The 14751-nt window shown below is 33.9% G+C and overlaps 1 protein-coding gene across 5 annotated transcripts; it reads left to right on the top strand.

The window, feature by feature from the left end:
* Positions 1 to 2751: 2751 nt before the first annotated feature.
* On the top strand, positions 2752 to 14568 carry LOC126691907 (uncharacterized). 5 transcript variants are annotated; one of them, XM_050387237.1, is made up of 18 exons: positions 2752 to 2960; positions 3169 to 3215; positions 3419 to 3538; positions 8128 to 8173; positions 8261 to 8418; positions 8608 to 8725; positions 8880 to 8962; positions 10019 to 10078; positions 10283 to 10537; positions 11148 to 11244; positions 11465 to 11515; positions 11647 to 11727; positions 12014 to 12085; positions 12532 to 12594; positions 12848 to 13000; positions 13857 to 13914; positions 14006 to 14058; positions 14155 to 14568. In XM_050387237.1, the coding sequence occupies exons 3-18, from the start codon at positions 3438 to 3440 to the stop codon at positions 14230 to 14232; spliced, it is 1527 nt and encodes a 508-aa protein (XP_050243194.1). In that variant the 5' UTR covers positions 2752 to 2960; positions 3169 to 3215; positions 3419 to 3437; the 3' UTR covers positions 14233 to 14568. The 5 variants fall into 5 exon arrangements, with proteins under 5 accessions (XP_050243194.1, XP_050243192.1, XP_050243191.1 ...); XM_050387235.1 differs by having other exon boundaries at positions 3133 to 3215; XM_050387234.1 differs by having other exon boundaries at positions 2752 to 3047.
* The last annotated feature ends 183 nt before the right edge of the window (positions 14569 to 14751 follow it).

Here is a 14751-nt window from a genome sequence, read left to right as displayed (position 1 = left end):
AAGTGATGAGCCTGAAAAAAAAAAAACTTTAATGTGAATTTAAAATTTAATGATTTGAGAGTGTTTGGTAGAGAAGTTTGAATAATGTAGTTTATAATTTTTTAAAATACGTGTGGATGAAAAAATATATAAAGATATATGTAATATTATTTATAATATGAAAATATGAGTTTGTGATGGAATAACAACCATGCCTGCTTTTTATATTTGTTAGTCCCAAGTCTCAACCCAAATTTTGGACAATGTGAATCGCCTTCCTTATCTAATACGTAATACAGTTCCAATGAGTCATGGCGTCATGCACTCTTTCCTAGAGAGAGAGAGAGATGGCCCATCGCAATCAAAATTTTCTTTTCTTTCCTCTCTTAAAAAAAAAAAAATGAAAAAGAGGCAAAAGTAACAACTTCATTAAAAGAACTAAGTGTGGGTTTCGACTCTTTTGTCAGTAGCTTGGTGCTAGTAGTTTATACTCTTTTGTTATCTTTTTCTTTTTGTACCCATTGTCTGTAGTGGAAAGTATTCTAGCAGTTGATAAAGCTTGCTTACGTTGTAATAGACTTATTAATTCCTAAGTTTAATGATAATTCCTCTGTCGACCAAAAAAAAAAAAAAGTGTGGGTTTGGATTCACGTCCATGGCCAAGTTTTGCTTCTTTGCGCGTTTTTAGTTTTTTTAATCTGGAAGCGCGTTTGGCACTGTTCATTGTCCATGAACAGTGATTTTAGGCTTATGAACAGTAAAAAACAGAGTGAACAGTAATTTTTCACACATTTAAAAATTATTATACTATAGTGTTTTCAGTTTTCAGCAAAATAAGTCATATCAAAACGGACCCTTAAGAAGAAATTCGCCAAAAAAAACAACAACGATGAAAAGAAATCTATGCAATCATACATGATATATCTAGAAACCTTCATTTTCCCTTGATTTTTTTATTTATATAATCATTTACTAATTTTTTTTTTTTAACTCTATATATATCCAAGTGAAATTTCTGTATAATCATTTCTATAAATAAAAGCTGTTTTTTTTTTCTTTATTATGCTTTATTTGTGGTAAAATTGAGCACTTTTGTATAATCAGCTTTTTAAAAATATCTTCTAGAAAAAAGCTTTTTTTTTAGTAGAATGTAGACAATAAAAGAGAAAGAAAGAATAAAAAAGAAAGTTTATGTGATTCTACTCGGTCTACATCCACAATGAAAATCTCTTAGTAACTACATTTTATTACATTATGAATTGTGTATTACAAGAGCTTAATATAAAGTATATGTAATTGAAATGTCTTGGTTCGGGCATATTAAAAGGGCCAAGACTAAAATACGTACACAATAAAACATAGATGACAAGTACATTAAGTTAATTAAAACATGTGCATATAGTAATATCCCCTATCAAACCAAAGTGGAATCTTGAACTTGGAAATGTAATATCATGAAGGAAACCATGTCCATAAATGACCGGATTGGAAATAGTGAACCAAACATAATGTGGAATGAATCTTCCAAAATGTTAGCAATGACATTAAACAATGATGATCAGCAACCGGAGAATAGCCACGCTAGTGACCAAAAAGTGGCTACCAAGGTCGAAAGACAGCTACACTAGTGGATTGAGGAACCTCAGCAAAGGACAATGTTATGGTGGAGTTCTTAAGCGAGTTGGTGAATTTTTGCATAAATTGAAACAAAAGGCACGGGTGATGCACCAATTAGTATGATTTGGGTGTCTTCAATGGGAAAATATACCCCAAAAATCATAATCTACGTGAATAACTAAGTAAAAAAAGATGAACCTTGAGAGAAGTAATTATGATAGGTGCTAGGATGTTGTCTAGTAAAGATTGGTCCATTATGTTTCAAAAAATACGTGATCCAAATAATTGTTGATAGCGTTAGTCAGAATCATGGTCAGTAGCGAGCCCAAAAAGTGGTTAGTGATGGGTTGCTTAAACCTATTAAAAGCATAGAAAAGTGTCTTTATAAAAAAAAAAAAAAAAAAAAAAATTTGACTTACTTTTAGTACTTTTTTATCTGGAGGTTTTTTTATGTTTTAAATACAGCAAGTGATAATAAGTTTTAATCTTCACATTTTATTTAGTTAGTAGGTGATATGACAGTTTCTTATTAAAACAAAAGGAGATTCCAATAAAAAAAATACTGAAAATAAGCCAAACCCAAAAAGAAAACTCTAGAAAAGTAAGTTCAATAATACCTATTAATAATTACCATAGTTATATATTTAATATTTTGAACATAAAAACATTGTCATAATAAAAACATATTAATAACTACCATAATTATCAAATTTCATATTTAATATTTAATATAAAAACATAATCATAACAAATGTATATTAATATCTATCATAATGATAAATTTCATATTTACATACAAAATAAATGCTAGATGAAATATTTTTTTGATAAAATTATATTTTATCAAAATTTCTCATACATTTTTCTCAAAAAAAAAAAAAAAATTCTCATACATTACACGGATTTTTGACTGGTTATATAATAATCAGTCAAAAATAATAAGCAGTCAGATAACATGTTGAGCAACAAGAAATAACGACAATATATGATATATTGTACTCCACATTTAATTAAAAAAAAAAAAAAAAAACACTCCATAATGGTAGCATTTTTTGTGTTCCCAAAGGAGATAATGGAAATCCTCCACTCCTTTCCATCTATAGAAATAAATAATTTTTTAGAAAAAAATCTTTATATGTCACTCCAAATGTGAGAATCATATATGGATTACATCTAGTGCAACCTTATTATCTACTTCAAAATCCAAATAAAAAGAAAAGAAAAAACCATTCCCAAAAACACAAACGCACAGAGAAAGTGGAATCATTCTGGAATATTTTGTTTTATTACAAGACCGTCCATCCGGATCCAAGTTTCCGTTTCATTCATATTATTCAACGGCTTGACTGCGTGCTTTGAGCAGAGTAAGTGTTAAAAATAAATAGTTGAAGACGCAAAAGAAACCACTTTCAGTTTCAGATATACAGAAGTTTGTGCCATCCAAACAACACGTAATGCTAAATCCAAAATATCCATCTCAGCAATTTGTTCTGATTCAGAGAAATCGATTATAAATATCTCTCACTTGTTTCACAGCTTGTTCATACATATTCATTGCTCTCCCTTTCACAGTTTTTGCATCAGAGAAAGAGAGAGTCTTTTCAGAGGCGAGTTTGAAAGTGAGTTTTTCGTAGTTATAGACTCATATCTCGCAAGTAACAGCAGTTTTGAATACCCATTTGCCTAATTCACTCCAAAGTTTTGAGCTTTTTGTTGATTTATGAAGACCCATTTGCTTGTTTTTTTAAAGAAACAGCAATATATTTGAAATTTGTATAAACCCCATTTTCTTTATTTTCATGTCTGATGGTTTTTTGTACAGATTTTGCGTGTCAGGGAACATGGAGATCGATAAGGCAATCAGAGAGAGCAATGACAGGAGGCTCAAGACCAAGTATAACAACGCCATCTATGTCATTAAGAGGGCCCTGACTCTGTACTCGTAAAGTTCTTTTCTTTTTCACCTTGCCTTTTGGTTTTAATTTGTTTCTGAAAGTTCTGTAATTTGTATTTTTGTCTTGCAAAGTATTTGTTATGAATTGGGTTGTGATTTCTGGTGTCATGGATTTTGGATTTACACTCCATTTGGTTAAAGGAAAAGAATGTAAACATTTTGAATCTTATTCTTAATACATACTGATTTGATATAATGAAAAAAAGGAAGAATGCCCTTAGGCTCAGTCATGCAGTTGTTAGGGTCAGTTTAGTGGAGATATATGTTTCCTCAGGCCCTGAATAATGAAATTTAATGATACCAAAAGTTAAGGTTTTTTATTTTATCCTTCTATATTATGAAATGGGTGATGTTGAAATGAATATAATCGAATGATGTTATGTCTATGCATTTATTTCTAAAAGAGTTTATCAGAGCCAGTTTGGTTTGCCTTTTCTGCCACCAATTTATTGAAGATGACATTTGGTGGATTTAACATGCCTTTTAACATGTTATAGTTTTTCTATATTGTTGATTTGTATTTACAAATGGTCTTATTGTGAAGCTGTTTAATCCTACAATATTATTGAAGAAGAAAGTTAGATCTGTGGATTAAAATGAATGATTTGGTTTTGATAGGTACATAACTATTTCTATTTTTATTGTTTGAAACTAAGTGTCTAGTGTTTCTGTCAAGTTATTGGTCAAGATTCTGTTTAATGAGTGGAGGATGAATGAACTTTTTAGATACGGATGTGAAGAAGTTTAATGGTTAACGATTATACTTATTAAATCTAAGAAAGGGCACTGTGGCACATTCCTTTTAACGGTTTTTTCTGGATCGTTGCTATTTTTTTATTCTTGTCTAAGAGGTTAGATTTTTTTGCTGCATGTCGTTACTGTTTGGGTGGGGCGGTGGTTTAGAGTAGATATGACAAACATTACTAGATTTTTGTGTCTGTTGCTAGTGTGTTAGGTGTCAATCTGAAGATTCAGGGTGTTCTTTGGGACAGATGCGATAAATTCTTGTTTTGTTTTGGGTGTTAGGTAGATATGAAAAGTATTACTAGGTCTGTTTTTTATTTTGGGGGGTGGGGGGGGGGGGGGGGGGGATTGTAATAAGTACAACAAATATTGCTGGCTTATTAGAAGAATTTTTTTTCCTTAAATGGAGGTTTTCTTACAATTGAGTAAGCACCATGAGGCTTTTGATTTTCCAGTCTCCATTTTTGGAATAGAATCATATTAGCTTATCAAATGGGTTAAAGTTTGTGCTAGCATAATTTGGTATTTAGTAGAATGTTTTGCGGCGTTTGTGGTGGGCATCAATGAGAATAAAATACCCTTTTTGTCACATGTTGATAGCACTTTTGGGTGCCAATAAGGAGATTTGAGGGTCTTCTTGGTGGTTCTAGGATAGACACAACAAATTCGTGTTATGTGTTTTTGGCTCTGGGCGGATACGACAAATGTTACTGGGTCATTTCAGTTTTATTTATGAGATTCTTTTGGTGTTTTTTATATGTGCTGTTACTGATTTTGGCATTGATGAGACTTAACTTTTTTTTTTTTTTTTTTTTTTTGGGGGGGGGGGGGGTGGGGTTGGTTAGGTTTGGGATAAATGCAAGTATTGCTCACCTAATAGAAGAGATTTTGTTTTATATGGAAGTCTTGTTACAGTTTGAGTCAGCAATGTGATGTTTTTGATTTTCTGGTCTCCATTTTCTGAGAGAGAATCATCTTAGCTTATGAAATGGGTAAATTCGATGCTAGCATTATTAGGTATTCAATAGAATGATTAGGGGCATTCATGGTGTCTCTAGGTGGTTACAACAAATTCTTGTTATGTGTTTTGGGCACTAGGCAGATACAACAAATGTTACTGGGCCATTTCTGATTTCTGTTTATGGAATTCTTTAGATGCGTGTCGGTAGTGTTTTGGGCATTGATGAGACCTATGGTTTTTTTTTTTCCTTTTTTTTTTTTTTTGGTTGGGGATTAGGTGTGGCATTGGGATAAACATGAAACTTATTGCTCAATTAATAGAATATAATTTGTTTTGTATGGAAGTTTTCTTTACAGTTTGAGTCAGCACTGTGGTTAATTTGATGCTAGCATTATGAGGTGTTTAATAGGATGATAAAATTAGTAACTACTTAATGGACAGTTTTTGTTGATATTTACTATTGTCATGCTCATGTGTAAAAGATGATGTTGGTGACACCAAACTTTTGATTATTGAACTCTATTGATTTACATTGTGCAAATAATAGGATTAGAATTTTCAATGTTGAATTCTTGCAAAGCTAACTACCAAATTGGAATTCCTTACGGGTTTAGGATGATGCGTATGGGAATGATAAATGGACTGGGGATGATAAATGGACTGGGGATGTCCCTCTTAAAAGTCTTTATCCTCAATTATTTCTGTGTTCAGCTAATAAGGAGGCTTGTATTTCTGATGTGTTAAGCCCTTCAGTGGGTGATAATGACAGAGTGTGGAGTTTAAGATTTCAGAGGGATTTCAATGATTGGGAGTTGGCGGCCTCCTATTCTCTTCTTCATTTCATCCAAACCCGAATCCCTAGGGGTGGAGGGTGTGATAGGCTTTGTTGGGATCTTAATGGCAGTGGGAAGTTTGATGCTCGATCTTTCTATCATAAGATTCATAATGCAGCTCACTCCACCTTCCCTTGGAAGGGTATTTGGAAAGTTAAGGTTCCTAAAAGGGTGGCTTTTTTTATGTGGACAGCGGCTCATGGTCAAATTCTAACATTGGATAACCTTATGCTTCGTGGGCGCCCTATGGTGAATCGATGTTATTTGTGCTGTTGTGATGCGGAATCTGTGGATCACTTGTTACTTTCTTGTCCGATAACTCATTCTTTGTGGATGCATATCCTCCGGTTGTTTGGGATCGCTTGGGTCATGCCAGGTTCAGTTGAGGACTTATTATTCTGTTGGTTTCATTGGCTTGGGAAGCATAGTTCTGATATATGGGATTTGGTCCCAGGCTGTTTAATGTGGACTATTTGGTCTGAACGGAATCGGCGGGCCTTTGAGGATGAGGAGAAAACTGTGGTTCAGTTATTTGAGTTTTGCCAGAGGACCCTCTTCGATTGGTCTCATTGTTGGGGTTTCTCGGATTGTTCTACCCTTACGGATTTTATTTCTTCTATTAGAATAGTTTAGGGGCTGCTTTTTGTCTTGCTGTTTTGTTTTTCCATTGTTCACTACCGTGAACTCTTTTTGTTTCTCTTACTTTTCTTTTCTAATAATATTCTCTTCTTACTTATCAAAAAAAGGCGTATGGGAATGGTTGGAAGGGGTTCAAGAACAATAATGGTTGCCAGAGACCATCTGATGGAAAAGTTGTTCTCGTTCACCCTTTGGTTTCCTTTTTGGTCCAAAGGAAAACTCTAAGCCCCTTTTACCCAAATCAAATTGAGGGTGATTTCCTTTTTGGTCCAAAGGAAAACTCTAAGCCCCTTTTACCCAAATCAAATTGAGGGCAGGAATTGATCCTATGCCTTTGGTTCAAAGAAATGAAAATATCTATATTTTGGCAAATATGACAGCAAGAAAATACTTTTATGACATACATTCCCATTTGAGAAAAATTATACTTCAGTGCTTTGCAGAAATCTGGTTGCCTTCTATACAACTGTGCCCCTCTCTCTCCTCCAATACACACACATAAAGACATGCACATGTTTATACCTGTTTCATAAACCCACTCAATAACATTAGTGGAAGTAGCATATCCCTTACAATGTATTGTTTACATTGCATAAATTGGACCATTCATGCATTATGCAGGTATGAGATCCCATACTGGGATAATGGATGATTCAAATCGGAAGTGTAGGGGCAAACATTTCTGGGGACATGTATCTGATCTCTGAAGCTAACTTTTCTTCATGTTATGTAGCGATTCTATGTTCTTTTGACATGGCTAATTACCTGAACACTCTAATTTAGTTAGAAGGTATCTCTCCTTTGTTCTTTTATAATGAGTCGTACTCTACTTTTTTTTGGGATAAGTAATGAGTTGTAGTGTACTTAGCTAGCCTTGATTAATAAGAAAACAACCTTAACAGTTCCAGAGAATAATTGGAAACGAAATGTTGCAGAATACCATTTGCTTAGGTTTAGATAAATATGATTGTCAGCCATTGTACTTCATACATGCTGTTAGTGTATACATTTTTCACCACTTCTGGACAGATGAACACTATATTTGTTTTAGAGAAGATGAGAATGAAGGAAAAGGGTCACTTTCCCTATTTAGGTTGAAGGAAATGAAGGTGGGTAGGAGTTACTTACTCAAAAAGAAATGGAGGTAGGAAATGAATAGGCTCGGGAATTATTCATGTGGCCTGCCATTTCTTTTCGTTACTGGACCTCAAGGAATGATGAGGAAAGGGTGGTTTTTAAGTTGTAATTTTCTAGTTTTGCCTCCCTGCGTTTCATATGCATCTTTTTTGTTCCTTTTGTTCTTGTAAACTGCCATGATTATAATCATTATTTGTCATTATATATTGGGAGCATGTAAGTCTGCTGATGATTGAAAGACCTGATATTCTTTTCCTTAACAGTATTGAAGAGGTCGCCTTCAGCTTTAATGGAGGAAAGGATTCAACTGTATGTTTTCACCTTTTTTTTTTTTTTTGAGTAATCCATCAGTTGTCTTTTATCTAATAGATAGTGACAATGAAACTGGGTGTATAGGTTTTGCTGCATGTACTTAGGGCTGGCTATTTTTTGTATAAAGAGGAGCAAAGCTGTTCTAATGAAGGTCTCAATGACTTTCCAATTCGAACAATATATTTTGAGAGCACTTGTGCTTTCCCTGAAATCAACTCATTTACCTATGATGCGGCCTCTGCGTAAGATAAGCTTCTCTTATTTTCTTTTATTGAAATCCCCCCCCCCCCCCCCCCCCCACCTTTTTTTTAATTGTATGTTTGATAGAGTTTATTTTTTCTCAAGCTGCTAAGAATTTCTGACTTGTAGCCTTGTAGGCTTATTGAATGTTTATGGATCTGGCTGCTAATTGGCTTATTTTATTTGAACAGTTATGATTTACAAATGGATATCATTCGCACAGATTTCAAGTCTGGTCTGGAAGATTTACTAAAGACTAAACCTATTAGAGCTATTTTCCTTGGTGTCCGAATTGGTGATCCTACTGCGGTATCTTTCATGCTCTATATTGACAAAGACATGATATATCTTAGCTACATATTTTCTTACCTGCTAGATTATGTTCCATAATTTTTTGTGATTTCTATATGAAAGTTGATATATATATATATATATATTTTTATTGTTTTACTCAATCTCTCAGGTAGGCCAAGAACAGTTTTCTCCTAGTTCACCTGGATGGCCATCCTTCATGCGAGTGAATCCCATCTTGGATTGGTCATACAGGTATCTCATTTATTCTCCCTAGCTACTTCCTCCCTGGCAAATGGCAAGGGGTGTCTGACAGCAAATCAGCAAAATGTTTTATTTAGTTGAATTTAAAGCTAATGGAAAATGGACTAGGAGTTCACACACATACAATATGTGTATGTTTGCGTGTGTGTGTATTGGGTAGTCATTTCAGCAACATTAACAGCATTGAGTACAATTCAAAGAATTTAGTTCTTGATATACTAAGAGGTTGTCAAGGCAAAATAAATCGGAGTTAGTTATCAAAAAATCACGTTACTTAAAATACACAGTTTTTCATTTAAAAAGAAAGAGGCAGAAGCAAAGCTCTGGCACTGTCATGGAAGTCATTAGCTATTAGTAACACGAATATGGGAGACCATTTTTATTGGTTTCCTTCCTCCTTTTATCAGTAATTTGTAATATTGCAGTTATTTTAGGTTTTTAATTGTTTTGTTATTATATCTGGAAAGCTTTTTTTATCAATAGCTACTTGGTTAGTGTTACACTCGTCTTTAATTGTTTTATTTTATAGACATACCCTTTATTCATCTATTCTATGAATGGTATATTCTAAGATACCTAGATAGATAAGTATCTATCATGATATAGACTATTAATGAATATGTATGTTGACCCATATCAATTCATTTGTAAAACAGATACTCATACAAATGAATCATGTGCCAGGAACCAGATCAATCAATTTAGTTTTTCCTCTTTATGAGCGTAATGCATTATTTCCACTATAAATATTTGTTTGGGAAATCAAACCAAGGCTCCTGAAGCTTTATTTTATTATAATTTTAACTGTTAAATACTTTAAGCTTCTGGTTTCCTGTAGCATCATAGCAGCCATTTATGGCCCTATCGAGCAAATGGTGTAGTTAATTAGGAATCTTATTTGTTGACAGTAAAAGCCAAGCTATTCCTTGGGACTTTACTGTTTGGTTCTTGCATGAATGTTTATAGTGATGCTTATGGGGTTCGGAAATTTTTATTGTTCCACTTGAATTTAATTTAGTGTAAATTTGGGGTTTTATTTTTTGGCAGAGATGTGTGGGCCTTCATATTAACTTGCAAGGTCCAGTACTGCAGTCTTTATGATCAAGGGTAATATTTCATCTTTGCTTTATAAAATATTGGAATTTTTGTTCAGTTTTTAAAGTTATTTGTTCAACATTGGTGGTGCAGTCTATAATTCTGACTTTAACTAGTTCAGTCCCTGGTGCAAATGTAAATGAGACATGCATGTATACTGGATTTCATTTTTTTTTCAACAATTCTGATTTGTTTTTTTCCTTTGAATGTTCACAGTTACACTTCAATTGGGAGCATATATGACACAGTACCTAATGCATTATTGTGCATCAGTGATTCCTCCAGTAGCAAAGAAACATTTAGACCTGCATATCTGCTTTCTGATGGAAGATTAGAGAGAGCGGGGAGAGTAAAAAAGTTTTCTCCTGTTTGTGGGAGTTTTTCTGCTGTTAGCAATGGCCCGGATAGCATTGATTTACGTAAAAACAGCATGCTCACAGCCTCAGTCATTGCTGTGGGGGATGAGATTCTGTAAGTCTTTCGTTGATATTACATGGGTTTCATTGCAAATGGATTCTGTTTGTTTGATTTCTTTTGTCAGTTATTCTACCTTCGCATCAGACTTGAAAGGTTTTGGATGGCCTCTCAAGAGATATATTATTTTGTTTAACTATTGAATCTCTTCCCTTGTCAATTACTTCTTTTTTATTTATTTATTTTTTCCTTAAAAAAAAAAATTCTTTTGATATTTAGCCTAATTCATGAGTCATTGCTATATCTTATGGGTTGTTATTTGAGCCTTCACCAACATTTAAAAATTATCTTGACATCATCATGGTAATTGCAAAGCAGTAGAGTTTCATTATTTATGTTAACATCTTAGATTGCTATCTATCAGCATTTTTTCTTTTCACTCATGCAAAATGGCACGGGCATGTGCATCAATGTCTCACATGTTTTGATATGTTTTGGCAAGGAATATTCTGAATCTCTGATTGAAGAAAAGAATATGTGGAATCCATAATATATGAAATTCATGAAATATCAGTGTCTGGTGTAACCCTTTTGGTTTCTATTTTTCTTCCCCATCGACTGTTATTTCTGAAGTCCCCAGTATTTTGTTATCTGTTCCATAGCTCAGGTTTGGCACCATTGAGGATCAGTTAGGACCTTTGTTGTGTAGAAAGCTCCATTCTATTGGCTGGTGTGTATCACAAGCTACTGTTGTTCGGAATGATGTAAGTTATTATTTGCTGAATTCATCTTGGTAAAACATAGTTGGCCTATGCACAGTGTTGAACCCTCAGTTAATAATTGTGGTGGGGATATGCACATTAATTAATAAGCATTATGTTCATCTTTGAATGATAGACGCAGAGTTACATACACATTTCTAAAAGTTGTATTTATTGACTTCATTTTACAGTTTCATTTTTTTCAACATTCTTCTTGCACCAGGTAGATTCTGTGGCTGAAGAAGTTGAGCGGCAAAAATCTACTAATGATCTGGTAAACTGTTGCAAATTGATAGAGAACCCTTTTAGTGGTTTTATTTGAAATCATATAAAATGAATTATGTTTTTGCTTCTTAGTTTATGTTCTGACTGTTCATTGTGTATATTCTTGATCTGACTGTACAGATTTTTATATATGGAGGGGTAGGCCCATTGCATTCAGATGTTACTTCATCAGGTGTTGCAAAGGCCTTTGGGGTTCGTCTGGTGCGTTCTTTAATTTCAAGTGAACTTTCTATAATGCTAAATTTAACATCTTACAAGATGTGTCAGATTCTTTTTTCCCCAGTACTCTTCCTTTACCACAAAACTTGTCAGAGTTTTTGATAAAGCTAGCATCTGAAATGGAAATTCTAATTATTCAAGCTTCTGTTAACTTCATTTACTAGTACCTTTCGTCCATAGACATGTCATTGCGATGTCATTTTTTCTGAAGGCTTAATTTATTTGTTGCGCTAACTCTATCTTTGTTGGTCATGTATCCACAATTTAGGCTCCTGATGAGGAATTTGAGGAGTATCTTCGGCATCTTATTGGTGATCAATGCACTGGTGACCGGAATGAGGTATTTGATTTCTAGAGTTAATTTATTTTGATTGATTCATAGACTTACCAATTCAATATAGATCTAAGATATTTCCTCGAATCATTGATAAAAATATATTTTTACCAATTCAATATAGATCTAAGATAGCATGATGTATCTTATTTTTGGATAAATAGAGTGACTTGATCTGTTATATATCTGTTGAAATGATAGAAAAAGAAAAAGGAAAAGGAAAATTATGCATGCATTGATGTGAAAGGATGACATAATTACATGGAGAATGCATTGTCACCATTATAGAGTCTTATTCTCTTATTAGTATAATTTCCTGGTTGATTGGAGACTGAGGGAAAATTTTGCCTTTCTTGTGGGAAAATGAAACCAGCTATGTTAAAGGTTATGTTATGATGCTGGGGTATTTGAAGCAGTGAATTGATCTCATACTTGCATTTTTTCCTTTTCAGATGGCTCAGTTGCCCGAAGGTATCACTGAATTGTTGCACCATGAAAATCTGCCTGTGCCTTTGGTAAGTTTCTAAGCTCAAATCTGATACTTTTATTTTTTTTTAATAATCAAGCTTGCTGCTCGCGTCTGATAGTATGCTTTTGATGTGTAAGGTGAGCTAGAACCTCACCTTATTGAAGCATTAGCTATGAAAAATGACGCAATATCAAATTATCAACTTCTTTCTGGACCAACTTGATATCTGTTATACAATGTCATTTATCAAGTGTTACTGTGTCAGTTTGAACTACTAAGTGTCAGATAATCTTTTGTAGATCAAGTGTCAAAATGTGATAATTCTTACTGCAACAAATATTATGGAGCTGGACAAGGAGTGGGAGTGTTTGATTGAATTAACAAGATCTGGTGGCCTGTTTGAAATGATGGAGCCATACATATCTAAGTGTTTGATAACACAGCTTTCAGATGTATGTGTTTAAACTCTATACCTATATATTTCTGTCGATAATTTAATTTGTTGGCTATTGATTGTGGTAGTCATTTCTATTGTTGCTAGGGTTTAAGCTTGTTCTGGTTATCTATGTATTTAGACTTGTCATACTTGACCTTCAGTGCATGTAAAGAAAGGGGATGGAGGGATTGGGGGGGGGGGGGGGGGGGGAGATGTTACCAAGTACTGAGATGTTTGTCTTTCCTAGTTCCGCTTTTCCTGTATCAGCCATCTGGCTGCATGCACCAGGCAAGTTACATTTAAGACATTGTCCCTTATAAAGAGCAGACAGAGCTAGAGGCACATGAAGTCTTTCAAAACTCTTTTAGTGTGAATTGGAGTTTAAATTGGTTAAGCTGAATAGTATCGGTAATGCACACTTGGCCTACCATAGCTAAATATTAGTGTTTGTATAGATGATGGCCTTGAATTTGGGGAACAATGTCGAGAAGTTAATGGTATGAACCTTCAAAAATAATGGAGATATATGTGCGGTGTCTTTTGTGTATGAAGGGAAGAAATAAATCACACACTCTTTCACTAGCATGTTTTCTATATTTTTCTCAAAGTGAATTCTAGAATTGCTGTACGGGAAGTTTCCAGAATGGATATTTTAAGATTAGGAAGCTCACCTGTGATACAATTTTACTTGTCAAAGGAAAACATATTGTTTAGCAATTCTAATGATGCATATCGTAGAATTCAGGCAATCTTTTTTACTTTTTATGGTTAATTTACTGGTATTACTAGCTATTTTTTTAATGTCCATGTACCATCAATATTCTACTGTGTGTGGCATCACCTCATTGTTACCTATGTTTAATAACATTCAGGTAGAAACTGCTCAACCTCTATCAAAACTTTGTCTTGAATTCCCAGACCTTTACATTGGTAAGAGTCTTTTTAGCTAGTGTGGGTTTCAGGAGAATATTATATCTATTTCTATCTCATTTTAACTTTATTCTTCTTCTGCATCATCAAGGGGCTTATCGCAGATCCAGAAGGGGACCCCTCACAATTAGCTTCAAAGGCAAGGTATGAGAAAACTTCATGAGGACAAAATGACTTTTACATTAAAGCCTGTAAACAAGTTCTTCCATGAAATTTAGCTTTTTTAAAATTTGGTTGCAGGACCAAGCACGAATTGAATCAGCCATGGAAGCTTTGTGCAAGAAATTCCATCCAGGGGTTTTCTCTGAAACTAACTAAGTTGATCATTGCACTTGTCTTGGAGGTATTGCCTGCCAAGCTTTTGGGACCTGGGGGAGCTGACTTGTTTACAATCACTTCTGACAACTCTCGAACATATATAGATATATGGGGGTACCTTTTCTTTTCAGATATTGATAGAACAAGGAGATCCTTGGAATTAGGATTGAAAGGGAAACAAGGAGAGCCAAGAAAAAATAAAATTTCCAAAAATACAAATACTCTGTACCTGGGCAATGCCCTTATCATTGAGAACAAATATGTAGGAAACAAAGAGCTTCATATTAGTTATTAAGCAAGTAGGAATGAATGTCAGAGCTCTAGTCTTTACTTCAAGGTTCAATGGTCTTTGATTAATTACTTGCCTTGTCTTTCTTGATATATAGGATTTTTGTTTTGTTCGTAAGATACACATGCAATCTATGGGTCTTAAATTTTTTTTTTTTTTTTTTGAGAAGCATGGGTCTTAAATTCATGATCTTTATCTTCCATACCATTACTATGGGAAGAATAAGTGCA

Source organism: Quercus robur, chromosome 7 (assembly GCF_932294415.1).
Source record: "Quercus robur chromosome 7, dhQueRobu3.1, whole genome shotgun sequence".
Taxonomy (NCBI): domain Eukaryota; kingdom Viridiplantae; phylum Streptophyta; class Magnoliopsida; order Fagales; family Fagaceae; genus Quercus; species Quercus robur.
This window is presented reverse-complemented; position numbering and strand designations above follow the sequence as displayed.

Coding starts and splice junctions, on each gene's coding strand:
- LOC126691907 (XM_050387236.1), top strand. CDS start 3,438: ATGGAGATCGATAAGGCAATCAGAGAGAGCAATGACAGGAGGCTCAAG. Junction 11,516..11,646: donor AAAAATCTACTAATGATCTG/GTAAACTGTTGC, acceptor CTGACTGTACAG/ATTTTTATATATGGAGGGGT. Junction 13,915..14,005: donor ATTCCCAGACCTTTACATTG/GTAAGAGTCTTT, acceptor TGCATCATCAAG/GGGCTTATCGCAGATCCAGA.